The 27,922-nt window shown below is 31.1% G+C and overlaps 1 protein-coding gene and 1 long non-coding RNA gene across 5 annotated transcripts in view; one reads left to right on the top strand and one right to left on the bottom strand.

Annotated features, from left to right (window-relative positions):
- Positions 1–27,922, top strand: part of LOC128202572 (uncharacterized) — a 67,913-nt gene that overhangs the window by 1,937 nt on the left and 38,054 nt on the right. For 2 of the 3 annotated variants that reach the window (XR_008253864.1, XR_008253863.1), the window contains exons 2-3: positions 280–383; positions 21,359–21,459. This is a non-coding gene — a long non-coding RNA (uncharacterized LOC128202572). Of the gene's footprint in view, positions 1–279; positions 384–21,358; positions 21,978–27,922 lie in introns of those variants that run through there. The other variant, XR_008253862.1, reaches the window with a different exon arrangement.
- LOC113512722 (uncharacterized) overlaps positions 16,695–27,922 on the bottom strand; it is a 61,540-nt gene continuing 50,312 nt past the window's right edge. For both annotated transcript variants that reach the window (XM_031909370.2, XM_026896640.3), the window contains exons 2-4: positions 23,294–23,397; positions 20,322–20,426; positions 16,695–17,276 (exon numbers count right to left, since the gene is read on the bottom strand). In XM_031909370.2, coding sequence (XP_031765230.1) covers positions 17,131–17,276; positions 20,322–20,426; positions 23,294–23,306 — 264 coding nt within the window. In that variant the 5' untranslated portion in view covers positions 23,307–23,397 and the 3' untranslated portion in view covers positions 16,695–17,130. The remainder of the gene's footprint in view (positions 17,277–20,321; positions 20,427–23,293; positions 23,398–27,922) is intronic.

The raw sequence follows: 27,922 nt of genomic DNA, 5'->3' as shown, positions 1-27,922 counted from the left end.
GATAGATGAGGATTGATGCAGATCAGGTGGCCAATAATGACGAATTCAAAAAAAAAACCACGACGGTTTTCATGGGCAAATGCGAAGATGTCGATCTGATAGGGTATATTGCTAACAATGGAGCTGTTAGACCCCTTCCCCTCAATACTAGTAATAGTGTAATTAGATGAAAATGGAATGGTAACTAAAAAACTGGCGGGGCTCCAATTAAAAATAGAAAGAAGATAAAGTCAGCCTATTGTGATTAATTCACCAGGAAATAACCACGATTGTTTCCAGGAGGAACCACGTGAAGATCGACTTGATAGGATATATTGCTAGCAACGGGATCATTTCTTTCCATTATGATTCCATTTCTTCCCAATGGGAATGGAAACCGGGAGGTGAGTCCTTATTACAGTATTATCAGGTCGCTTACCACACGGTCTCCCCTGAAAACTATTGAGATAATTTGCCACGACGGGCCATCCGGTCGGAATTCCTCTTCATCAGTCATCACTCACTGATACCCGTCAGTGTACATAGTATGTATGATATACTTCTATGGTGTAGGTTCACCGACAACACAGATGGAGTTACTCATTAAAAAAAAACTATTTTCACCCATTAAAACAATGAGGTGGGTAGATAGAAGTATTTGTATGAACGTTACAGTTATTTTGCGCTTTCTCTGAATACATCTATTAATATACGAATTTGAATCCAGACAGGATTCAAAATGGCACGAGCGAACCATTTTATCTAAACAATTTTAAAATAAGTACTTACCTATTTTAAAATTGTTACATGTTACAATTTAAAATGTAAGAGACACTGATTTCGATTAAAAATAAAATTAATTCTTGTGTCGTCTTTACAAATTTATATCGGTCCGGTTGTTGTTTGAATACTCACTGAAATATCAATAGCAAATGTGTACATATCACTTGCAGTGGCTAACGAAGGCTGATAACACATTAGGCAGCATACAATTAAGGTATAATAAGTACCTAGTTTTAGTTCTTTATAATTGAATTGCTACGAATATAATTTATAAACAAAGTCTGATTTCCTTCATGTTGGACACACGGAACAATAGCATCTGACTTCCTGCGTCTGGTTTTTCTCTTCTATCATTTTGCAGCATGAAATCTTATCTTATAATTACTTATTTTAATAATATAATAAAATTGTAACTGGACGATATTTGTTCATAGGAGATATTTTATAAAAAATGATATGAGGTGTCTTAATGAGAACAATAGAAGATAAAACGATAGTTTTTAGAATTTATGTCTGTCTGTATATTTGTTCCGGCATCATGTATTAAACAACTACTACACAAAATAAATTCTCTACTGTGTTTTTTATAAGCTTAATACCATAGGACATATTACCCAGTGTCGTCAGTTCCAAACTAAGAAGAGCTTACTTTATTAAAAAAATCTTCAAGGCACCTTGATATTTTTTTAGGTATCGTATATTATGCGAGTTGGCTTATTTAGCAGTTTGTTGTTTTGTTTGAAAATAGCCGGTCTGAAACTGAATTCGTTTTATAATTCCCTTTGTTTGGTTCTGAGTTTTGACGGCTGTTTACGAATAAATATTTATATGATCTTTTAATTCCTATAATAGTAGGAAATTGGTAAGTATATACTATTCCATATAATAGTAGGAAAATAATATGAGATTGTAAAAATTTACGTCCCGAGCTGACAGCTCCAGCAATAGAATTGAACCCGCGTCTCACATGGCAATATAAATAGAGTAGAAAGAATTTTTATAATATGCTAAATGATGCACGCAATTTTGGGACACAGCCGACTTATTTGCCTTCTAGGAATGATTCACTACGTATAACGATAAATAAACTTGATATTACTACTGAATGATTGCATAGTTTTATGAATTTTTCCTTTTTTGCATAATAATCGCTAGATGAATAAATTTTTCTCTGGCGCTAATCCTTAGATCTTTAAAGTAAAACAAAACATGTCAATAAAGATTGACAGCAAATTTATCTATTGTACAGTTTTCAGTTATCGCAATCTTTTGCCAGTTATGAGGAACTGCCCCCTACTTGGCTTTTTTGGTTCTTACGTATTATGTTAGTTTGCTTCTCTGAGTCAAAGGAAGTAAAATGTAAAAGGTGGATTATTTAAATAGATGGCGCTAGTATTTTCATAAATGTAGATGGCGCAAATACCTCAATTTTTGATAATTTGCTGATTTGCTTTTGTCTATTTACTGAATAGGTATCTACAATGCAAAGTGAAACAGTGATGCATACATTTTCGTGTTTCGATTTAAAGGGTAAACAGGTCGTTAAACTAAAATAACTTTCTTACTCAGACATAGTAAACATCGGAAAATTTATAATATTAAATACAAGTAGAAGCAAGATTGGAAATAAGTAAATAAACCAGATGCCCTATACGAATTAGTCAATTGCTCGCGATAATAACAACTGTTAGTCTTATTTTCAACCGACTTCATTAAAGGGGATTTTTAGTTGTATTTGTGTGTATTCATTTCTGCATCGATTTTGATGATTTCTTTTGTAAACGACTGTATGGGTCGATTTTGAGACGTCATTCTCTAAATCTATCTCTAAAATTTTTATTACGTGTCAGAACGAACTCTTTATTCTGAGAACAAATATAAATTAAAATATATATAAGTTATAATCATTATAAATTTACCCCTTTATTCAGAAAAACTAAAATGCCCTTCAAATTTATTTTAGCTATTGAAGTGTTTTGTCACTACTTTTTAAGTTAAGAAATTAGCCCAAAAAAAGAAAAAGAAAAACAAAATACCTCAATAGCTAAAAAATATAAGAGGTTTGATGTTTTTATGAATAACAAGGTTAGTTCCTATTGATCCTTAAAATAGTGTTTTCGCAAAACTATCTAGTTTAATTTTAGTTTAGAGCCTTAAAATTGACTCCATTGTCTACGCTCCTATTGTACACGTAAAAATTTCCCCAATTGAATCTATTTTTTTTGGAACTAAATTTAAATTATGTAAGTACAAATAGATACTTTAAGATGTACTTGAATCGCTTCGATAATAAAGAGCATTATTTTTGTCACAGAAATTTTTATGATACAAAAGGCGTAGTAGCCCAGTACCAACTTGAAGGAGGAGGAGTCAGTTACTATGTTACTATAATTTATGAAAATGAATTTATTTCTTTCTACGTTATTATTTATCGCCATAAAGGAGATAAACGACTGATTTTTTTTATATGAAAATTAGTATAGAGAATAATCGAGATAGATTGTATTGCAATGCTAGTGGCTTAGTGTAAATGACCTTGTCTAGGAGCTAAGTACCAGTATGTATTATAATATCTATATATTATCTGTAAAGGCTCAGACGCTGAGTAGACTATTATAGCTCCTAGTTACGGTGGTAGATGCGTGGTAAGTTAATAATATAAGTTTTAGGCCTATTGCTGTGTGCTATATTCTCCTCTAGTAGCGGGACTCTAAAGACAGTAAATTTATATACTTAAAGAAAATTCCGAATTTTAAATAAAACAAAACAGTTTAATTGAATTTAGCCAGTTTGTTATTACAAAGTATATGTAAATATGTTATAAAAAGATACAGCGTAAAAATAACAAAGTACCCAGTCAGACTAATCGCTTGGACGGATTTCTTCCAGTGAATCTTGAGTTTGATAGTTAATATGGAGAAATCGTTTTTTATCTAATTTCATTTAATGATAACGATTAGTCATACAGGGAGATAAACGACTAATACTTGTTTCTTATATTTTTCTTCGTAAAATGCACTGAAATGTATTATATTATTGATATAAGTAACAGAAGGTACATAATACATTCCGTAATTTAGGTTGAATCGTCCCAGACATTGTGGCACATCCATCACTAAAACGGAGACACATTTCTATGACATATTCCAGACATATTTTATTTATATACATAGTATATTATTCAAATAGTAAATTGAAATGGATATTGTTTTTCTTTTGGGCTAATCTTTATTGAAACTTCCTATGCCTATATTATCCATACCGTCATAAAATATATGGTCATGTATGCAAATGTATGCATGACCATCTATTTTGGATTCTAATTTTATGCTCGTTTCTTTTATTATTTAGGAATAAAAATAACTAAAGTACAATTTTATCTTTCGTGTTTTGTATAAAACGAATAATATTGTTGTTGAATAGGTCGTAGAGTTTTGATATATTGTTATCATTTTACCTTTTTATAGACCGTACTGAAGATAACTAGTACATTTTTATTTAACTTAAAATGGTAAACAAGCTGACGGTCCACCTGATGGAAAGTGTTATTCGCCTATAGACATGAACAGTACCATGAATATAACAGAGTATACTGTGTCGCTCATCATAGCCTTCTTGTATTGCAATTCTTGAGGTCTAAGCTGTATTCTCTTTAATACAATATACAAGAGGCATAACACATTATCACTTAACCGGACCGGGTTGCACAGTATAGTTTGCGATATTTATAGTACTTCATGTCAACAAACACCGTTAATTACAAATTTATACGCGGTCAGTAGGTACGGTTTTCACGTTACTCAAGTTCTAGGAAAGTTAGGAAGTTAACAAGTTTGCAAGTCCTGTCCGCCGTGACAGGAAAACTAAAACGGTTGCATCGGATTGGTAGTTACATCTTTGTATAGTTAGATAGATAGATACTATTTATTGTGTCCTACAAAAGATTTCATTTGTATACTTATTATAAATATAAATAATTACAAGAAAAGGTTACATAGAAATAAATAAGTGGCCTTATCGCTAAGAGCGATCTCTTCCAGCCGACTTTTGAATGGAGAATTATAAGATTAATTATAAACAGTTTGACCGGAGGAATGTTATAGTTATGGGTTTAATCTTCACTTAATATAAACATTTGTATTAATTCTTAGATTACTTTTAAAATTAAGTGACTGACTATGTAACTGTTTTAGGGGTGCACCCTCTATACATTCAAGGTTATGGTTTAATATTATTTATTACATTTACCTTATTTAGGTTTATCATGTCTACTATATCTTGAACTGATTTCCCAAATGTATTGGAAATATCCGCCTACATTGCCTACCTTCGGGAAGAAATAATCTAGTGGGTGTTAAGGTGAGAATTTTTACCCTTGTAATAACTAAAAGGCTTAATCGATTTTTATAAATGAGGTTTCATTCTGTTAATTTTCAAACTGCAAGTAAAAATTAGGTACACAAAATGTTCATGTTTATAGGATAGGCATAATGATCGCCTATCCTTTCTGTCATTTTTCATTAGGTGAGCCGTTAACTTGTCATTCTAAGTTGTATAAAAAATGTGTTTTAATTTTTAAATTAATGCTATTTAATTATTAGAATATTTTTAAAATGAAATTTGAGTCAGTGGCGTAACAATAGGGTGGTAGGGCTGGCAGAATGCCCCGAGCCCCTGACCCAAAAGGGCCCCGGCTCAAGAGGCCGCGAGCCCAGAATTTTTTTTGCATTGTACCCGAGTATTTTATTTTATGTGAAAAATATTTTTTTTTTATTGATAGGACCCCATCAAAAGAATTCGACACAGGCCCCAAATGGTATAGTTAGGCCACTGATTTGAGTCTGATTTCGAGTACAAAATTCTAAAACCTACCTAACTCAACTGTCAAACCTTTCTGTAAACGAATTAAATGTAAACCTTTCCCAAAAGGGTTTGAAATTCTTATTGTTTTGCCTATGTAGGTAAGTACACAGTTGTCGTGCATTCTAACTCCTGACATTCTTGACTTAACATACAACGGGGCTTATGTTTCGAAATCCTGTTTGCGAGTTATTATAGAATTTGTATAATTTGTCGAAAAGTAACTTTTATTATGAAGTGAAAAGCGAAACATTTAGGAGGATAATTTTATTATGTGAACAAAAAAATACGCACTACATATAATTTTGCATTTATATTCTCTAACGTCTGTGTGAATTGTTAAGTACGAACCTCATAACAAAGCGCGTAAACAAAACACAAAACGTGCGATTTATTTGTTTGTTTACTAATCATGTAAGCGTGACACACATTTCTTCGATGTTAACATCTGTAAGATATAATCTAACGTACTGTACTTTTTTTTTTTTTTTTTTTTTTTTTTTTTTTTTTTACAACACAGGGGGCAAACGAGCATGCGGCTCACCTGATGGTAAGTGACTACCGCCGCCCATGATCACCCACAACACCAGCGGCATTGCAGGTGTGCTTCTATGTATCCAATGCATGTCTAACATTAATGTGTCTTACTTGCCTAAATTGATGACAATTAAGTAAGAACAAATTAACATTAAAATTCTCTGTTTACAGTAAAGTTTTATTCAATAATTACTGCATTGCAATTTCCATGGTTACTTTAATCTGTTTTGCTGCTAATGTCCTCGCACTCACAGCATTTATCTGCTTTATTGGAAGACGAAGACGAATGAAGTTACTCGATTTGCTCTGGTGCTCTCAATTTGTCATTGTCCCAATAACGGTCCTCGAGAGATACCTAAGTGTATATTTTCTATGAAGTGAGGTCGATTCTTATACTTGGAGTGAGGTCAAGAATATCTGAAAAGGAAAATTGTGGATCTATACTGTGTTCAGTATATGCTATATTCTTGTCTGTGATGAATATTTAGGTACTCGTATTAGTAGTCTATGGTATATATATGTTAGTAAAGTATAGAAAGATTTTAAATTAATGGAATAAGGCACGTTCGTGTAGTTTAGATAATAGACAGAAATAACCTATCAAAAATTTTTTGAATTCCTATAATTTGATTTTTTAACATTTGAAACTGTCGTTAGCAATGTTTTGTGTGAGAGTTTTATTTGACACAAATTAACGTATTTCACTATACATGATATTATTGAAGACACAACAGTCATCATTTGGAGTTCATCAAAATTCTGAAATAGGAATCTTATTTACACTACGTTAAAGCTTTTTTACGTTTTTATTATTTTAAATAAAATCATTGTTTTGAAATTAAAATATTTTAAAGTGATAAAGGATGTGCTAAGTTGGTTCTGGTATGTAGAAAAAATGTCAGATGATGAAACAGATATACAATACGAAAATGGAAGGATGCAAGCAGTGTAGGATGTCTAGACTAACCTATTATAATCTGATAGAACTGTCTGAGTGCATTTGGAACGGCAAAAACAAGAGATATACACGTATGTGTCTAAGAAAAGAGGCGACACTAGATGATTTTTGTCTATATTGTAAAGGACTTGGAATGCAGATAAATAATCAAGTAGACAAATATAAGAAATTATTTAAAAACTAGCTGTTGCTCACGACTTCGTACGCATTTCTCGTAATTTTTCGTAAAATAAGTGGCCCATGTCCTTCCTCACGGTTCAGTGGTTTTGATGTAACAGACACATTTCCCTTTATTGCTCTGCTCCTATTGATTGTAGCGTAATGAAAAGTATACTATAACCTACCAAAGAGTTTGAAGAATAATTGCACCAAGTTTCGTTAAAATCCGTTGAGTATTTTTTGTTTCTATAACGAACATACAGACAGAGAGACAAAAATTTTACTGATTGCATTTTTGACATCAGTATCGATCACTAATCACCCCCTGATAGTTATTTTGGAAATATATTTCATGTACAGACCTCTCTACAGATTTATTATAAGTATAGATTATAGGTATTTCATAAGTATTTATTTGAGATCTTGCGATATCAAATAAAAAGGATACATGACGTACTCATTACACATAGTATGTCTTTATACTTAAAACATTTAATTTAATCTGCACATGTTAAAGATTTAATTATTTAATATACTAAAATAAAAGATATTAGGGTATTTTTTATCTTTTCTTTTCATTCATAAATTCTAAATATAGTCATTGTTTTTGCTTCAAAAGCATTTTCAAATTAGCATATTTTGTCAAAGTTACTTTAGAGGTTATTTGAATTACGACATAAATAACTTGCTGGCGCCTTCGTCATAAAGAAGTCACATATACTATACATATAATAATACCTATTTGACAGCAGAATTTTTTTAGCCAAACTTAAAAAATATATTTAGCTACTATCTGATAATATAGTATATAATTGTATTACAAAACTTACTAGGTACGCAAAGTTGGCGAGAGATATTTCACATTTTTTTGGAATGTTATATGCAATTACTGATTATACTTCTTCTAGATTTTTTTTAAGGATGTTAACGGATACTTCGTCTGTATTAATGGTTTGCCCAGGCAGGATACCCGTAAGGGATGGTAGTTCCGGATGAAGTCAGTCATTAGTAACCACGATGGTTTCCTATGGATCGCGTGAAGGTCGACTTGACATGCTAACAATGGGGCCGCTAGCCCGCTAGTCCCTTTACTAACAACTCCTTTCCCCTGATTGACGAGTTTTAGACATGATAACCCTATTCCTTTGTCGGTAGGCATTTTTTAAAGGTCATTAGGTTTTCCTTTTGGGGGTAGTGCAGGAAGGATAGAAAAAGAATAATATAGTGATTGATATTTGAAATTAGTCTTGACTTTGGTTATCTGTTATATATATATATATATATATATATATATATATATATATATATATATATATATATATATATATATATATATATATTATCATTGTATCAGCCGTTAACTGTCCACTGGTAAACATATGCCTCTCTTTATTTAAAAGTTTTGCCAGTATTTGCCACGCTTGGCAGGCGGGTTGGCACTCGCAGTTAGGCTTTGATGATGTTTTAGGAGGAACGCTGCTGCCCATCCCTTAACCATTAAGTTCCCTTAGTCGCCTCTTTTATTTTCTATTAATACCGACTATAGTAGTGGTTAAGATTTCGTTCGTGTTCCTTACTAAAATTAATTTGAAATAGTGTGTGTAAATTATTTGAAATGATTTTAACACTACTTATGGGATATTTTTTGTAAGCATGAATATTAGATTACATGTTATCTTTTTCACAGCTTCGCACGATAGAGTGGTCAATTTGTATTTAATAATTCACAGCATCATGATTTCAGCCATTATCCGTCCACAGTTGGACATAAGCCACATCTTTATGGCAGTCTATGGGATAGACTGCCATAAAGAACGATCCTGAGCCACCTACATCCACTAACTCCCTGCAATGCATTTCAGGTCGTCACTCCATCTAGTGGGGGGTCATCTTACACTGCGTTTGCCCGTATGCGGTCGCCACTCAATAACCTTCATTCCTCATCGGTTGTCGGTTCTTCGAGCTATTAATAATTATATAATAATTAACATAATCAATTTTAATAAAGCACACCATTCTAATAAATTATATAATACAGAATTTTTTTCAATATGTTAAATCATCAAAGTATCAGCGTTTATAGATCAATTTCAATGCTTTTATTTTTATTAATAAGTATAATTATTTGATGAAGTACAATTAGGTACCTATAATTTTTCTTACATACATTAATTCATTGCAGCTTCATTTACCCACCGTTGTATTTATTTTTATGGTTGAACCTAGACCTTACCCAAGGCTTTTTACCATGTACGATTCTCCGCTATTTACATCATTTTATAAAGGAATTTAAAATCTTTGTCAATAGAAAAACAAGTAGGTGAGGTGTATTAACATTTTAATAGTGATAATCAAATTAAGCAATGCTTGCACATATACGAGTAGAACCCCAATCAAAAGGAAAGCTAGTTTAATCAACAGAGGAAAGTTTCCGATAGCCGTGGGCTGCCGCAATTAACTGAGCAACATTAATTTTGCTTTTACGGATTGGGGAGCCTTATGAATAGACCATTTTTTTGTGACTTATAAATTCTGAAATATACCTGTAAAGTAAATTTAAGAAAAATTATATAAGAGGTCTTAATAAAAGTAATAGAAAACATAATTTTTGAAACATGTTTAAGCTTTGGCTTTACAACTGACTTCAAAAAGAAGGAGGTTCTCATTCTTCTTTTTATTTGAAGGGATATATTTACATATTGGTCCCATAGAAATTTTATCAAAATCGGTTATGTAATTTACTTTTTATTTCAAAATAACTGGTTTTGCTATTATTGAAAACAGTTTTTTTGCGAAACACAGTCTAATACATATACATATATTATAAACTAATTTCAATAAAATTTGGTGTCTGTGTATGGATAGAACTATATCTTGCATTAAGATTAAATAATACATAGGACATCAATAATAATATTTCTTGTAGAAATAAATATTATTTTAGTTTTTTTTTCTGCATTCTTAATTATTGCTAGACTTTCAGGGATGCGACGTTTTAAACATCTCCACCGATTTTATTTTTTTATATATATTTTTTTCTATTTAATTTAACCAAAAATAAGCGTAATATTGTCTGGTATACAAATGGGGAATCTGTTATTGGTTAATGTATGGTGCAAATATAATATTTTTTAATTGTTCTAGACATAAGCTGTTGATTCCAGATGTAATATTAAATAAAAATAAAATGAAAAATAGCTACACAGCTATTCAACGCAACTCTTAGAAAAAAGTTCTTAAAAGATCACTTCTCTTATTTTATTTCCATCATTTTAGTACTTTTTTCGCGTAACTTACCAAGTTTCGTCGAATTAGGAAACATTTTAAACTTCCAGGAGTTATGGAGCTCACCTATGCGGTCGTTACTGTAGGTAATTGGTTTCTTATATCTACACGTTTACATGGGTACCTAAATGAAAGTATTGGTATATTAATTAATTATTATATTAAACAATCAATTATTGATTAATATAAATGCCAATAATTAATTTAAATTATTAATTACAATCAATTATTAATTATTAATTTATACATTTATTTATTTTAAATTAAATAAATATTTTTTTAAGATTTAAGTAATAAAAACTTAAGTAGGTACTAGTCTAAAATTATATCTGTTTTAAATTTATCTGCTGCTTTTGACAAGGGCAATATGAGTCGTTAAGAAGAACCTATAGAGATATCTCACATCTCTATTGTTTTTATTGACGGCTCTTTTTGCCGAGGGACTCGGCATTTCTTTATTTGCGCTTGGTCCCCGAGGGCCGAGATTTTTGACGGCAAATGACATGAACATGTATTTATTCCCTTGGATATTTACGTAGTTCGCTGCTCTATGGAGATATGGCGACTGCTCCAGCTTTCGTATATCTGTCCAATATATGAGAAGGCGCAAGGGTGTCACTGAAGCTCCCATACCATGCCCCTCCCACGTTCCCACGGGACTAGTGTGACAATTTCTCTTTACCTTCATATTTTCCTCCTATTCTTATACTTATTGGCTATAAGTGCCACCCGATAGAGGAGATATATATTCTACGTATTAGGTAATTTATTATTAATTTGTTAAAATGTTTAGATGTATGTTATTTAATAGTTGAACGGATTTGAACATAATTTAACTAAAACCTAATAAAATCTAAAACTCGTATTATTTAAATAATATCACATATGGGCAAATCCGCGGATTACAATTAGCTACTTATATATTATTCAAAATGGTGTAATATATTTACGCAAAATTTTAGGACAACTGTAAAAGCAGAACTTTTATGCTGCAGTCTGGAGTCGAAATTAAATATTCTGAATATTTCTAAATAGGTAAACTTTTTATTTGCATCAAGAGATGTACAAAAATTGTGAAAATAGTAAAAAAAAAATCAGTATTTAACATATACACGATATACACAAAAATTTTATACATTACATAATATGTGAAAATGTGATTTCTCAAATCACTTGTCTCAAATTGTTTTGTCACTTGTCTCATGATGTCATTGCTTGAAGGACACGTAGCACCGTAGTCTGGTAAGGCACGTCAGGAGCTTTTCTGTATAACTTATATAAGTGAGCGGCTCGAAACTTTAGACACATGAGAACGTCACCCCCACACTTGAATAAAAGGTAGTAAAACATATTGTTGTAACATACAGTCAGACAACATATTGAAATTAGTTACGAAACAGAAAATAGGTAACGTTTAAATTTTATTACTTATTTTTAATCGCCTTCAATAAAATAATAGCCTTTATTCTGGCTAACTGTAATAAAATGCGTAATAATAATAATAATAATGATGTCATGAAAATTCTTCGTAAAGAAGAATTTAAAATACAATTTAGAAATAAATGAAAGCGTTGGAAACGTGTCGGGCTGAAGCTAACTGAGGCGTAATAAATTATAACATTATTATGGAATCCACGTTCCTATAATTTTTTTTAAGGTAGTCAAGCGTGAAGATATTGTATCTTCCCTTGCGAATTTCAATTTTAGGTTTTTTAAACATCGTGCTTATCACTCGTTGGCCCAGCATACATATATTTTCATGTATTTAATTTATCTTCTGACATTTTTATTCAACATAATAAAAGAAAAATGATTGGTCAACCTTTTAAGATGTCAAGAGATGTACCTATATCAAAGTTTACTAAACAAACAAAAAAGCTTACTTTTACGTTTATTTAAGTATAGAAGAATTTATTTATCTTTGTAAGAAAGTCGTCTGCATGTGTATTATTGTCCGACTCGTGCTTCTGCCTCGAAGCAGCTGTGCTTACATAGCTGTGTTTCGGTTTAAAGGATGGGATATGGCAGTGGAATCACAGGGTACGAAGGCTTAACATCATTATTCTGAGGAATGGTAACGCCTGAGATGGTAACACGGGCATCACAGTGTATAATTATGTCTATGTTGCTGGTCATATATTCTATAGGCGATGGTTAACACTTACCATCAGATGAACCATCTACTTTTATGCCATTCTGTCCATGTATTGTATTGGAAGACATTTTCACATTCTTGGATTGGATACTTACCACTACTATTATGCATATCACTTTCCTTTGATGTCCTTGTTCCTTTGATGTACGTATTTACCGTATCAAATCATTTGTATGTGGATGATATGATTGAGTCGTGTAGCACGTTATATTTCCTTCAATTTATAGCATGTTAAAGTCAACGATATTCTATAGAAAAACTATATTAACTGATGTAGTCCGAAGTATTCAAGCAAAGAATCTAAATTTGAAGTGGTAGTTAACAGGTTACATATCTCGCAAATAACTAGTGGAATAGGAAGGTTCTCGAATGAGCGATTTTAAAAATGTTGCTATTAGGATTCAGGTGGCTTAGGAGAGCATACTTTGTAACTAAATGTAACTAAAATTGAGGTGGGGATTATCTAATAGCTTAACATAGTTTTCAAATGAATCACAATTCTTACTGAACATTTATTCGAAATATTCTAAAATCGGCGATTGGTCAGTATTACAATACTTTAAAATATATTGATTTAGGAATTCATATTTTAGAATTCAATTATATATATTAATAAATATATAATATGTATTGTAAATATCATAATATAAATATAAAACATATGATTATTAAAATTAATTCGTTCACACTAATTAATTTAGCACAATTATATACACATGACATGACACATGTAACTACTAATAAATTACATATTATGCACATTTAAAGTTTCATGTAATATTGAATAGGATACAATGCATTGAGTGCTGCTATTTGTTGTTTGGTTATTTACCATATACTATATACGAAATATTTACTTACAACTTCACATTCAAATAAAAGGAACCTTATTTGTATGCGAAAAAGCTATGGGTGTAGAAGAAACAGGCAGGAAGAAAAAATAAAATACGATTATCTATAAAGAAATACGATGCAAATTTATAGCCCGCGGAAATAAATGTTTCGTCATTTGTAACTTACTGATTTTTACAGTTGACTAACGCATTTTGTTTTTATCTTTTTTGTTTAATAAATGAGCATAGTAAATTACACGACAGCAGTCGTAGGATTAATACTAAATTCGTAGGAATAAAGCATACAGGACTAAAACGTAGTCAAGCAGCTATGTGCATACATAATAAATTATTTTTAATTGTTATTGTAATAGTGAAGCTGACATAACTTCTTTTTAGAAATGTAGTGAATGGAATTGTTAGCTACTTATATGTCCCTCTTTTTATATAAGTAGGACTTGACATGAATCCCATACTGAATGATAAAATGGCAACTGGCAACATTAAGTACGGTCTAATTATCATAACAGTTTGCGTAAAATTTTATCCCATGGGTTTATTATGTGGACAGTGATTACCATTCTCGTAAATTGACTTTTAGCCCACTCATTTCAGGGGTGAGATCTGAATAACAGGAAAGAACCACTAGTGATTTTACTATTTTAAGTGTTATGTTTCACTTTACCCATATATCTACTACACTTAATCGTTATACATTTTGGAAACCAGTGTCGTGTTCTTATGCGCTTTACTATCACAGTTATATGAGATTTACTTAACTACTAAGTATATTTTAACCGATCAAAAGTAGGTAGTTACTTTTATTTTTATTGCAATACTTTTATTTTTATACTTATGACTGGTTGAAAGTTTTAATTGTAACGTATACATATATACATAAAATATAATTAGAAAACATTGTTATGAAATGTATACATCCGATTCACATTTTTTGAAATTATGGCGCAGCTAGCCTGAATCTTATTTATTCGTTTGAGACATACATTCTAGTCTAGCCTTTTCAAATTTTAATAACAAGAAACATTATTTATTATACGATAGCTCTATCCAAAGGCTATGCCATGGTAGTACGACATCAAAAGCATTCAAGCTACTTTCAGATTTTCTACATTGTATTTATTACGAGAACATGTACGAGGTTTGTCCGGAAAGTACGTATAAAAGTTTTTTAAAAATTTTATTTTACAATTATTCAGGTAAATCAATTTTATCCCCTTCAAAGTACTCCCCCTGTGACATAATGCACTTGTGCCAACGCCGTTTCCACTGTGAGAAGGCTCCTTGAATGTCCTCTGGTTGTAGGTTTCTCAGCTGCCCCGTGGTAGCTTTTTTTATCTCATTTATGTCCCCGAAATGCCGCCCCCGAAGTACCAATTTGGTTTTTGGGAACAAGAAGAAGTCACACGGGGCCAAATCCGGCGACTAGGGGGGTGTTCGGTCACCGTAATGGAATTTTTACTCAAAAACTCACGGACAACAAGAGAGGTGTGGGCAGGGGCATTGTCGTGGTGAAGAATCCAACGCCCCTCTCGCGCCAATTCTGGACGAACTCGTGCCACACGAGCTTTGAGGCGTCTGAGCACATCGACGTAGAATTTTCCATCAACTGTCTGGCCTGGAGGGACGAATTCGTCGGAATGTGAAGTGGAAGGACGTCCTGAACGTGGGTCATCTTGAACGCTTTCTCGGCCCTCTCTGAATCTTTTTAGCCACTTGTGGACGGTTGGTTCCTTCACAGCATCATCCCCATAAACTGTTCTGAGATCGGCAAAAATTTCACGGCCATTCTTGCCGAGTTTCGAGAGAAACTTGATTACGACGCGCTGCTCTTCAACGGAAGCGGGCTCCATGCCGACGGGGTTTCGTTAAGAGGTAACTTCACAGATGGCGTGACAAGCCAGTTCGCACCGCACGGCGGTCAGACCAGAACTGAAGCATTGTTAGGGACATAAGGAAGGGGTCCTGCGCTTACCTGGCCTCCCCACTCCTCTTTCTCGCATTCCAGAACACTTTTATACGAACTTTCCGGACAGACCTCGTAAGAATAAATTAACAATTTGATTTCGAGGCACCTTTTTGATGTATTCGTGTGTAATGCGGTAAAATGTATGCAAATGAAATCATATATCTAAATATTTTCGTATTTTATTACGAATTTGATGAGATTGAGGCACAGACAATACGACATTATTAGGGAATGTTTGTGTTTGCCAGTTATCTTAAGTAACAAAGTATTAAAATGAAACATTACATGTGACCCTAGTTATAACAAATATTAAATGGTAATAATATTCGGGTTGACGTAAATTTTAAACACCGTTAAATATTATTTGTGGTGACTTTGTTCTGAGCAGATTTTATTCATATTATATAAAATAAATATAAATATTTTGTATAGTTTAATGTACAATTTATTGATAGAATTAGTTTCTTTTTATTGAAACTCCCAGTCTCAGAATATGCTCTATGCTCTAAACCTTAAAATGACGTTTAACTCGAGCAACTTTTAATGAGAATGCTGATTGATAATTCAATAGTAATAGGAAAATAGATTATTCGAAATTAAATCATCAGAAATACCATATTTTCGGCAAAATGTAGTATCTAAATAATGATGCATGTTTATTTTTTACAGCGATGTTACGCTGATCTATATATCCATACTTCTATAGAAGAATTGGTTAAACTTAGGGTTGGTACCTACCTCAGAGTTATAATTTTTTTTTTTTTGTTTTTATTTTACATTCCGTGTACAAGACTACATTTCTACCAAACACATCTGGAGCTAGATCACATACATATACACGATTGACAGTTTAATCGAATACCTACTTATGTGTACTAAGTAAAGGTACCTTATATATTTATTAGTACCTATTTAAAACATTTTCTATTTTTATTAATTTGACCTGTACTTTTGATTTTGACAATATCTAAATAAATTCATTATAGCATATAATGAATTTGTTCTTTGTTGACATGTTTACTAAACAAAATACAAATTAAAGATTTCTTATTTATTTTTGTATTCATACCTATACTGGTATTATTATAGATTATGATGTTATATTTGCCTAATTTTTAATTGAAAAATTCAATAAAAATATGCCAACATTGTTCACTGACTATGGTATGTAAATAAAAAAAACGAGATTATACATGTATGTAGTTATAAATTATTAGTCTTTTTCACTCATACTAATAAATATTTTTTATTTAATTTTCTGCCATCCAATCTTTACCGTCTTATTATAAAACACATTTTTCTAACAATTACATTTTTTTTTTACATTTCGATGCCAATTTGTTTAATTTTATGAATACCTACGGTATTAATTTATATCACGGTATCACGCATTGATGTATACCTCTTCCTTCTGTTTAATCGGATAATCTTTGGGAGGTAGCTTAAAGCTATTTCTAAGGTAGGAAAAGCGATGAAAATTATAGTAATATTCCTTGCCGTCAGGAGAGTACTGTGGGTATAACGTGTATGACGGGAACTCCAAATCAGTCAAGGAGGATGCGAGGGCGTGCTTCGCAAACTCCTCTTTGTATCGTCATGACTGTTCTTTGTAAGCCTGTCTTTTTGTGCATTTCTCCTTAAGTATGTAGCAGAGAGCAATAGCTATAAGCACTGCTATCGCTATCGCCATGCTTATGCTGATCCAGATAATCTCTTCGTTTATTCCGCTCGTTGATTTTCCTAAAACAACAAACGGATTAGTTGTAAAGAACTGTTGAACACTTCTGTGAATATAATAATGTTATAATTAGATACTATTTAGTATATAAGTATTTAATGGACAATAATATTATATTACTGTACTCTTTGGTAATATTAATAATATTCTATATATTCCCTAAATATTGTATAGAATAAATAAATTATAGAAATTGCCGGTTACATATACACGGTTTGGGTATAGGCATAAGAACAACCTAATCCTTATTCTTACGGTATGGGTTTAAACGTCACTTCGAAATTTTTTCATCATCATCATTTCAATATATGTAATATTTACAGCGTGATTGAGTAACATGTAAACATCTTTATATGAGCTTTTACATTTTTCAATTAGCTGTATCCTGCAACTTCATCCAGATAAATTGTATGTGTTAAATTAGAATGAAATCTGTGAACAAGACTTCATTAAATTTCGTTTACTCATTGAGTAACAAACATTCATTTTTACAAACTTACGCTTTTATGTATTAGTAGGATTAAGTAGGATTCTCCGTTTACATCATATTAAATTATGCTAAGCGCTTAAGCTTTCTTACGCCCTTTCACGGCATTTGACGGAATTAAGCTAAAATGGTAAAAATATTTCATGGCTTTTTTGTATTTAAATATTATTCTAACAGACTCACGTCTAAAAATACATAGTGATTAATTAGTTGTTAGTTAAAATATCAAATAATGAACAAATCTTTAATAAAACAAATAATTTAATATGCTAAATATTAATTTTATCTATTTATAATAGAAATAGTAATTATATATATTGTTCTTAGATTTAGCTAGTGTATATTAAAATATTTTCTTAGAATAACGCACATTTATAAGCATCTTTGATGAGGAATTTCTAATATGATTTTAACTAAGTGAATATAAAATTATTTTTTTTAAAAAATCGTAACAGAACTGTAGTAAAAATCAAATGGTAACAAATAACCTTAGATTACAACCTTGTGTAGTTAGTATAGTGAGAGCACAATAATAGTACAGTATAAATAATTATTCCTTCCTTTGTAATGTAATGTAAGTAAATACATAATATTTTTATCATGTTTTGTAAGTTAAATAGTCAGTAATAAAATTAGAATATGTAATAATTTTTCTATTGAATTGCTAATTAATAAACGTCATTAATTATCCAATAAATATAAAAAAGGATTTAATTTCATATAAATACCTAGGGGTGTGAATGTATTACGTAAATATTTGTTCTGTAACCCGTTTTAAAGTATAAATAAATTCGAGCTATAAGCTTTGCATCTCATTTGCATTTTGTTTAATTAAGATTTTAAACGAACCCTTTATGTTTATCTAACAATTAGCAGTGTATGTAAATAATACCATTTTATGAAAATTACCAATTCATTTATGAAACATTGACTCAACCTCTTTGGTTCAGTGGTAAGTACCATTATACATTGTACATTATTGCCTGTGAGGTTCTGGATTCGAAACTTTGTTGGATTAATGTAAGAAACAAACATTTCTAATTTAACTCGGTCCAGATTTTCATAACAAAGGGTACCTTAATTTATGGACCAGGTGATTGATGTGTATAATGATATTAATTATTGCTTGTTGATTATCAAAATGTAAAGAGATTTTTAAGAGGTATAAATGGAATGATACATTAACGCTGACGTGGTATCAGTGAGGGATAACAGATGAGGATGTAGTCAGGTCGTTTAATCTACTGTGACGAATTGTACGATGGCTTCCAGGAGAAATTATGTCGAAGTCGACCTGATATTGCTAGCAATGGGGATTAATATTTCTGTTACTAACTATCCACTCTCTGTCAGCGCACACGGTAGTAGCCGTTCGCCTTTGATGTAAAATCGTTATAAACTACTATACGTCATTAATCAATATTTCCATTATCTTTAAAAGTACTATTTTTGTCAAAATTTAAAGCAGGATTTAATTTTTTCAGAAAAATCTCTTTTGAAAAAGAAAGTAAACTTCGATAATGTAAAGAGGACCGCGCCGATTACAAACCCATGCTATAATCGGGAGGGAAGAGTAATGGGGACTACCAGTCCCATTACATGCGATATACCCTGTCAAGTTGACCTCCCCGTGGTCCCTCCTGGAAACCATCGTGCTGAATGCCAGGTGTATCCATCACGATGGGCTAACTGACCTGCCTTTTCATTCGTCACTGGTGCTCCACCAGCGTATACCGTTAGCGCAGGCGGGTTTACCATTTCATTATCATCCACAAAAAATAAAACCCACGCTATAGTGGCGTAGTATGGGTTTGCACTCTAATTTTCTATCAGCTAGTTAGCTCTCAGGAATGGTAATGTTTTAGAGTTAATATGAATTTTATATATTTTTTGTGATATCCATGGTGTTTTTTCCTGTGTTTATAAGCGTCCATTATCTCAATTCATCAGGTGGGCTATTAGCTTGTCTGCAATTCTAAATTATGTATATAAAAAATAAATAGGTAGCTTTATTACATACTAGCTGTATTCCGCGGCTTCCACCATGTAAATTAGTACATTAAGTATTCTATGTACTAAGTTATATATAACTAGTAAGATATAATTTACCCGTGTACTATATTTTATTCAAATCCGTTTAGTAGTTTTTGTGTGAAAGATCAACAAATATCAATGAATCCGTCCTTACAAACTACGCCCCTTACGCCCCTATACAAATTGTGGGACAATCTTTATTTGCCAAAATATCTTCAATAATGTCTTTCTAATATTCACCTCTTCGTAGGGTCCAAACAAATGTTTAAATATCAAATAAGACGTTATTATTTGTAATGTAATGTAATCTGTTATGTCCATGGTACTGCCCATGTCTATAGGCGACGGTTACCACTTTCGTCAGCATGTTTGTCATTCTAAGTTACATAAAAAAAATTGGGAAAGTCGTAAATTTCAACATTACGAGTTTGTAACTATTACAATAAATGAATGAATGAACAAACTAACGATTTAACGAATGAATGAACGAACGGATGAATGAATGTATAAAAAAAGAAACACTGACCTCCCTTCTTGTTGGAGTAGCCGCCCATCTTGCCGGCGACGCGCGCCGACACCTCGCCCGCTGTCACGAGCACGACGGCACTCGTACGGCGCACACTCACCCTGCCTGTATTATGCATACCAATATTATACCACTTGTGAAAATACCAGTAATAATACAGGGAAAGTATAGTACCATAGTTCTCAGTGATGACGATTACCATGACCTCGCAATGTATTAATGTCTATGGTGCTATTCATATTTATAGGCGATTGTCACCATTTTCCATCAGATAGATCGTCAACATGTTTGCCCTATTCTTAGATTATATTGAGCCTGAAAAACGGGTCAACTTTTTGTCAGGTAAAACTCAGATCAATACAAACAAATATATACATGAATGAATATATTATATATATATTCATTCCCTATTCCCTAAATAATATTTATATTATTTAGGGATTGAACCCACGATCATCAAAAGATAAGTCAATAGGTATGTTTGTTAAACCTAGAGATTTAATTCACGACCAAATTCCCTAAATAGATATAATTTTATATGTAATTTACGAGATAGGTTTGTAGAGTAATATTTCAGAATAGATCTTACTGTAACAAAAATCAACGAACGCAATTTGTTTACCTAAACAGGGTGTAACGGACTCATGAAAATTTTTTTTTTTCAATGAACATCGTCGAAATTTCAATCGTTTATAACGTGGTCTCAGTGTACCTGACCTCAACCTCACATGTTAATCAGATGATTTACATGTGAGGTTCAATAATCTATTACTTAATTGTAAAATAATTAATTTATTCATGTTTAATTAATAATGAACCCATGTGGAAATCAGTGTATTTTTTTTATAAATATCTATTCTAACTATGAAAAGAGATTTCCTTAATATCAACCCCAAAGTCTTACTTTAGAGATTGATTTTCGTAAAACATTTTTCAAAAACTAATATTTAGATTTGTATGAAAAATATATGTAGTATATGTAGTAATGTAAATTATAGATCTAAAACATGTACTGTTTATACGTTTGTTTGTTTCAGATAATACAAGAAAAATAAAGTGAGTAAAATAATATAAATAATATTTGGTAAAAAGGAAAATACTGTAGAAAACCTCTCTACGTCTACATAAACGAAGTTACGTGAGTTTATGCAAGATTTTTTCATATTCACTATTATAGACCCAATGAAAGGAGAAGATGTGAAGTTATATTCATTGCTGTTATATTTATTTACACTTTATGTCTTTACAAGAGAAATGAAATTGGTGGAATAAGTAGAATAATAACAGAAAAGTTCGCTCAACCATACAATTAAATATTTAATAAAATATCATTATGAAACAAAATCCTATTAGTTCACTCATTGCTAGATAATTGTCCGCGGCGCTACTTTGGTAGCGTTAGAGAAAAGTGCTATGCACTTTACCGAAATAATAAGCAATCGCGCCAGTTAATATAATTATTATCCCAATCAGTAATCGATCGCGTTGTTCACGAGTTGAACACGTAGCGACTGATAATTGCTAAGTAATTATAAAAGATAATATGTGGATGGATTTCGGATTCATTAAACAGCACAAATCTGAGAAGACTTATTGATTATATACCAGCATATATATACATTTCAAATAATTATCCAAAATTTAAAGACATTTATATTTGTTAATGACTGCTTACCTGTTACGGAATATAAATCATCGATTTCCATTATTATGAACAGATTTAAGTGGTTTTTAACCGATATGAGTCAAGTTTATTCCTAAACATAATTACGCGAAGATAAAATGTTTTTTTTCTCGTAGTAAAATAATCTTAAAATATTATATAACATTATTTATATTAGGTGTACTTAGTTTATACGTCAATTCCGTTTTACATTTAAATATCACCTACAAGATACAAATCCACTTAACCCATAAACGTACTTTACCTATAAACTTAATCTTAACCTAATCAAAATTGATCTTGATTAATCAAACATCCGTTTTCTGATACCAGGCCGTTTTGCTTGGCGGTAAACTTAATTAAACCCTTCTCGTAAACACCATTAATCCACGTTTCCAGCTGACGATATGTAGATTAAATACTTAGGTAATTTCTACCAATTGACGTCGGGTGCAATCCTCCCATTTATTTTTAGGCCTTACAATGTAAATTTAATTAAACACATCTAAGAAAGTAATGAAAAAATCTTATTTATGGGGGTTAAAAAATAATGACAGAAATGGCAAAAAAAGAATGTTCTTAATAATTATGGTAAATTTATTTTGGTTACATATCTTATTAGGGTTCAAAGAAAATGCGTATTTACCGCAATATATAGAACGAAGGAATAATAGATAAAAAACATACCTTCAGTAAACCCCAGTAAGTACAAAATTGAAAGCAATTTGCTACATTCGTATTTTGATTGCATTATTACCAGTCTCAGCTTTACAATTAGGTTTTATTTTACAGAAGTCACGTAACTGACGTTTAAATATCGAAATAGATTTTGCACGTAGAGTGTTTAAGTTTGTTAGTACAATAAATAAATTTGTATAGTAATTGTAGTTTCACCACTGGGCATGAGTCTTACAAGAGGATAATATTAACCTATTAAGCTGTCCAGGCGCCCCTGTACAAGATTTTTTTAGAGGTTTAACATTTTTACGACGTTACTTCTCCTACGATGAACTTACTCCGTCATCACATGGAGGATTTAATAATTAAATTGGAGGGTAATAAATAAATAATGCACGCAATAATACACGCTGCGCAGTTAAAAGATTGATTTAGAAAGTTAATTTCGAAAATTGTTTTCGTGTCTCTCGAGGAAAATTGTTCAGTTTCATGAATATTCGTTCTATTTCGGCTTCTTATATATATTTTTGGTTAATTTGAAATGAAAAGCAAATAATCTTTCTTTAGAGATGGTAATTGCCTATTAGGTACAACAAATAATACATTTCAGGATTACGATTTATTTACTTACCCATTATTGCCATTTTGGATATTCTCGATCGTAGCAAAATCTAAATCTTATTTCTTCCTCAGTTACGCTGACAAAGTCATTGTTGGAAACTCTTCATTGTGCACCTATGGACAAAATTTTGTTTAATTAATTTTAATGAAATATAAACACTCACAGGATTAGTTGTTGCTATGGTAACAGAAATTTAATGAAAAGGTAATCAATTTTCGTTCAAATTATCACAGAAATACTCTCTAAATTGAAATTAATAACAAACAGAAACATTCAAGTAATTAATTGACTTTTCATTTGTTGGACATTATTTCTATATTTAATCATGTCATTAGTCGACGAATCAGGTCAATCGTTGGTATATTTTCATTTTCATTAAATCGTTGCCGTCCCTAAAGAAGCCTTAATATACTTTTTAATAAACTTTATACTGTAGTCTCTAGGGAAAACCTCCACAAAGTTCATCCCACAGCCTGAGCATTCGCGGGAGAAAATTCCGTTGAAACCGCACTGTACGTGACCATTTAGGTTCAAGCGTGTGAGGATGAATTTCATGTCGATGGCGAGCGATGCAATGATAAAAGGTGGTTGTGGGCATCATTTTAAACAATTCCTCAGAACAGAATCCTTTATATAAGCGGTAGAACACACATAGGGAGGCAAACTCTCGCCTTAAATTTAAGGGCTCGATACCACCATCTATATATTCAATTAGCTTTACGGAAACTACTGAAACGCTATGGTAATTTGTAGCCGTGGACTTTAGAAATAGAAAAACCGCGTATCGAGATAAAACACACACCAGATTTAAGTTAGAACTTTAGGATTACATTTATGAAAATCGAATCTAATTTGATGCAGTCATTTTTGTGTAATAACGGGACAATACAGATATATAGACAGGCAGACTGGCAAAATTATGGTACTAAAAATTATTGTTTAAGATCCCTTTGCTTTTATTAAGGCCCTTTATACGAGTATAATTTTTTTTTAATATTTCCCATGCACAGACATCGTTTAGTTACAATTTTATCATATTATATAATATTAAGTAAAATGGCATTTATTTCAAAACGGGCAAAGATCTTAATTAGAGAATTTTATCTGTTTTGTTTATTAATTTATACACACTGTTTATTTGTAGTGAACACTAGTAGTGTTTTGTACAAATAAAACGTTTCCTCGGATTAAAAGATATCTTAAAGAGCTGACATTTTTTTTTTATTTTTGTTATGAACGGTTAGTACGTTTTTATGAATATATTTACTACAAAATATATTTTATGCAATTGTATACATACTTTTAAGTGAAAATAAAAAAATCTAAAATACAGGATACCTCAATATGATCCGCTAAGAAGATGCAAGAAATAAGGTTTCTTTATACAACCTTTACTTCCATGGTGAAATTTGTATAAATAAAACGTATTTCTTTAGCGGATTAAAGATGATGAAACACTGTATAAAAATATAAAAGCGTGCAAAGAAAAATAAAAACGCCGTAATGTACAGAACGAAATTTCGAGCTTCTTATTTTGTAAATAACATACAATCATTTATCCTTTACATACATTTACATGCGAGTGAAGCTATGGGCTATTATAGTTAACTACATACGTATAAAATGAAAAAAAGACGTTATTATCCTCTAATACAGTGATGATGAACTAATGCAAGTTATTATGGAAGCAATAAATGATTGAATTGAATTGAATTGAATTATAATGTTAGATGGATATTATATTACATATATTTATAAATCATATATATATTTTGATATAATTGTCAAGACCATTACAGTTATAAAATGTAAATTGGAATCCTGTTGAGGGATAAGTAACTATTGACTACAATAAAGAGGATTTAGCTGAGAGATTTCGATTTGTGATTTATTTGTTTATATGTATTATGTATCTTCGCCAATTTCTAAACCAATTTACTCTGTGTTGATCTCATATTAATATTGATTTGATCGACCTTCCTTTTTATTTGCAGAGCAAAATCTGACTTATTGTGTAATACACTCGCGAGCAACCAAATCGACTCAACCCTTGACGGCGCACATATGCATTGATTTTACTAAAACGACAAATGTTAATTATAAAAATGATATGGCATTCGAAAGCTTAAGATGTCAGCTTTAATTAAATATCATTATTATCTATGAAATATTTCATTGTTTTTCGGCGTGTTTAATTGATTTGTATTTTAAAAATAAAAATATAGTTACGTATAAATAAATTTGATTCAAATCCGTTCAGCAGTATTTGCATAAAAGAGTAGCAAACGATCATCTATCCGTCCATCTTTACAAAATTCGCATTAGTAATATCAATAAGATTGAAAAAATTATATTTCAAGTATTTCTATTCAGAAATAAGTATATAGACTTACTCGTCGCTTGACGAACAAGTAAACACCTAAAACCAATATTCTGCTGCCAGTACGTATTGTAGATGTAGACATCCAGTAGAGAGGCAACACCTAACACTGCTAGTAAACTTTTAAAAGCTATTCCCTTTATGTGAAAACCTATAAAAATGTTATTTGGATAGCAAGTTTTCATGTACGTAGATTTGTTATATAAATTTATATTTTATTATAGTCGTTTATGCCTACATTCGCACTATAATGCGAGTCACGGTTAGTTCACAGTCTAGTAAAATATTTTCATGTCACAAACAAAAACACTTCGATAAAAGTAATCAACACCTAATGCAAAAATACATCGAAGAAAAAATACATTGCTGTAATATAAATAATGATCTCTAAGAAATTTTTTATCTTTAAATATATATATTTTTAAATTTTTTAATGTTATATTGGATTAAGTAATATTTTGTTATTATTTCTTCTTGTAAATAAATGTTCTTTTCTTCAATAATGATTATTTTATATTAAACAAGCGGCCCGCCCTGTCTTCGCTCTGGTGCAAATTAGGATTTATTGCACATATAAACCTTCCGTAAAAAATACAAAAATGACACTAATACAAGTTTATTAAATTCCGTTCACAGGCAAATCCGGAAAACAATTTTATTTGATATATTTGTAACAATGGTGGATTCGAGGTGACATTTCTCTAGTCCTCTTATGTTAATATTTTAATTTGATAATTTCCCGAAATTACTGTTTTTTTGATCTATCATAATCTAAATTTATAATAATATCGACTTAAATTTACTAAAAACATAGTTGATATTGGTCTTTACAATAAAGAATTCGTCTTAATATCAAATTGAAGTCTTATTTTATAGATTAGTTCATTGAATTGACTCATTTTCTCAAAATTGGTTTAATGAAGTGCAATTTTCTAACTAACTAGGCATAAGAGTAGGTAATGATTATAGTTGAAAATATTGAACCATGCCAACCATTCCTAATGTAGACACGAAATAAGCACATATCAATAAAGCTCCAACCTGTATTCAATTGATTATTTGAGTGCACGCTTGTTAAATATCACGAATAGGTATCTAAAATAATTTATTCTTGTCTTTTAACATTAAAAAACTGAAACAAACAACTAGAAGATGTCTATATGTAAGAGATATTTAAGAAAAAGTAACATAAGGGGTCTTAATTAGACTAATATATGCTAAAATAATATTTTTTGAAAATTTTGTCTATCTGCATGTTTGTTTCTGCTTCATACAAAAACTACTATACCATATTAAATGCGGTTTTCATAGTTGTATTCCTAAATATCTAACTAAAAATTGAATATATATATATATATATATATATATATATATTATCTTAATATACTATCTAAACATGGTATATTTCATGGGGTTTTCTACTTCTAAAATCCATGTGTACGAAGAAACGGGTACGAAGTTAGTTTAAAAGTAAATGAGACTTATAATAATATATCTATTATTTATTATTTTATCATATATTAAGTTCAATCAATAATCGATAGCAACAGTCAACAAATGCCTCTGACCACCCCATCAGGGATTAATCGTGTGCATTTTTTATATTTACTGTAACGACCTCCTACGCTAGAAGTATACTTCACATTAGGTAATGTAGCATGCGTCTTTTCACGGTTACCTAAACAAATTTTTGATGGTTGAGTCAACACACTTTGTGTTTATATTGAGATGCTGTACTGAAGTTATTTGTTACTTAAATACAGTTTTATATAATACTAGTTATTACACGCTACTTGGTCCGCGCGACCGGGATATTGTAATTAACCGAGACAAGAAGTAGCCTATGTTCTTTTTCATTCCAAATAAGTAATAAGTTTATAATTACGAGAACATGACGTTTAAAAGAAAATAAAATCACATTCACACTTATAATATTAGTATGAATACTCTATTAAATACCTTCATTATGAAACTAATCATCTTAAGTACATTTTCTTTTATTATGAGTAAAATCGTATCTCATATAAAATCAGTCGTGGGGAAAATCGTAACACGAAAATAAAACAGAGTTAAAATTTGATACGAAATCCGATGAAATGTGACGGTGAAGGGTACACAACTCAAAGGTTTTCACAAATTTATATGACCCCTGTGGATCCATTTACCCGGGCAGCGGTTTGCCGCTGTGCCATTAAAGTATCGGAAATAAGAGACAGCTGAAAAGAAGAAATACTTGTTACAGAAAATGGTTCATTATA

The sequence above is a fragment of the Galleria mellonella genome, unplaced genomic scaffold (genome assembly GCF_026898425.1).
Source record: "Galleria mellonella isolate WM207_F2 unplaced genomic scaffold, CSIRO_AGI_GalMel_v1 utg139, whole genome shotgun sequence".
NCBI lineage: Eukaryota > Metazoa > Arthropoda > Insecta > Lepidoptera > Pyralidae > Galleria > Galleria mellonella.
Note: the sequence above shows the minus strand (reverse complement) of the source record. Positions and strands in the feature narration are given on the sequence as shown.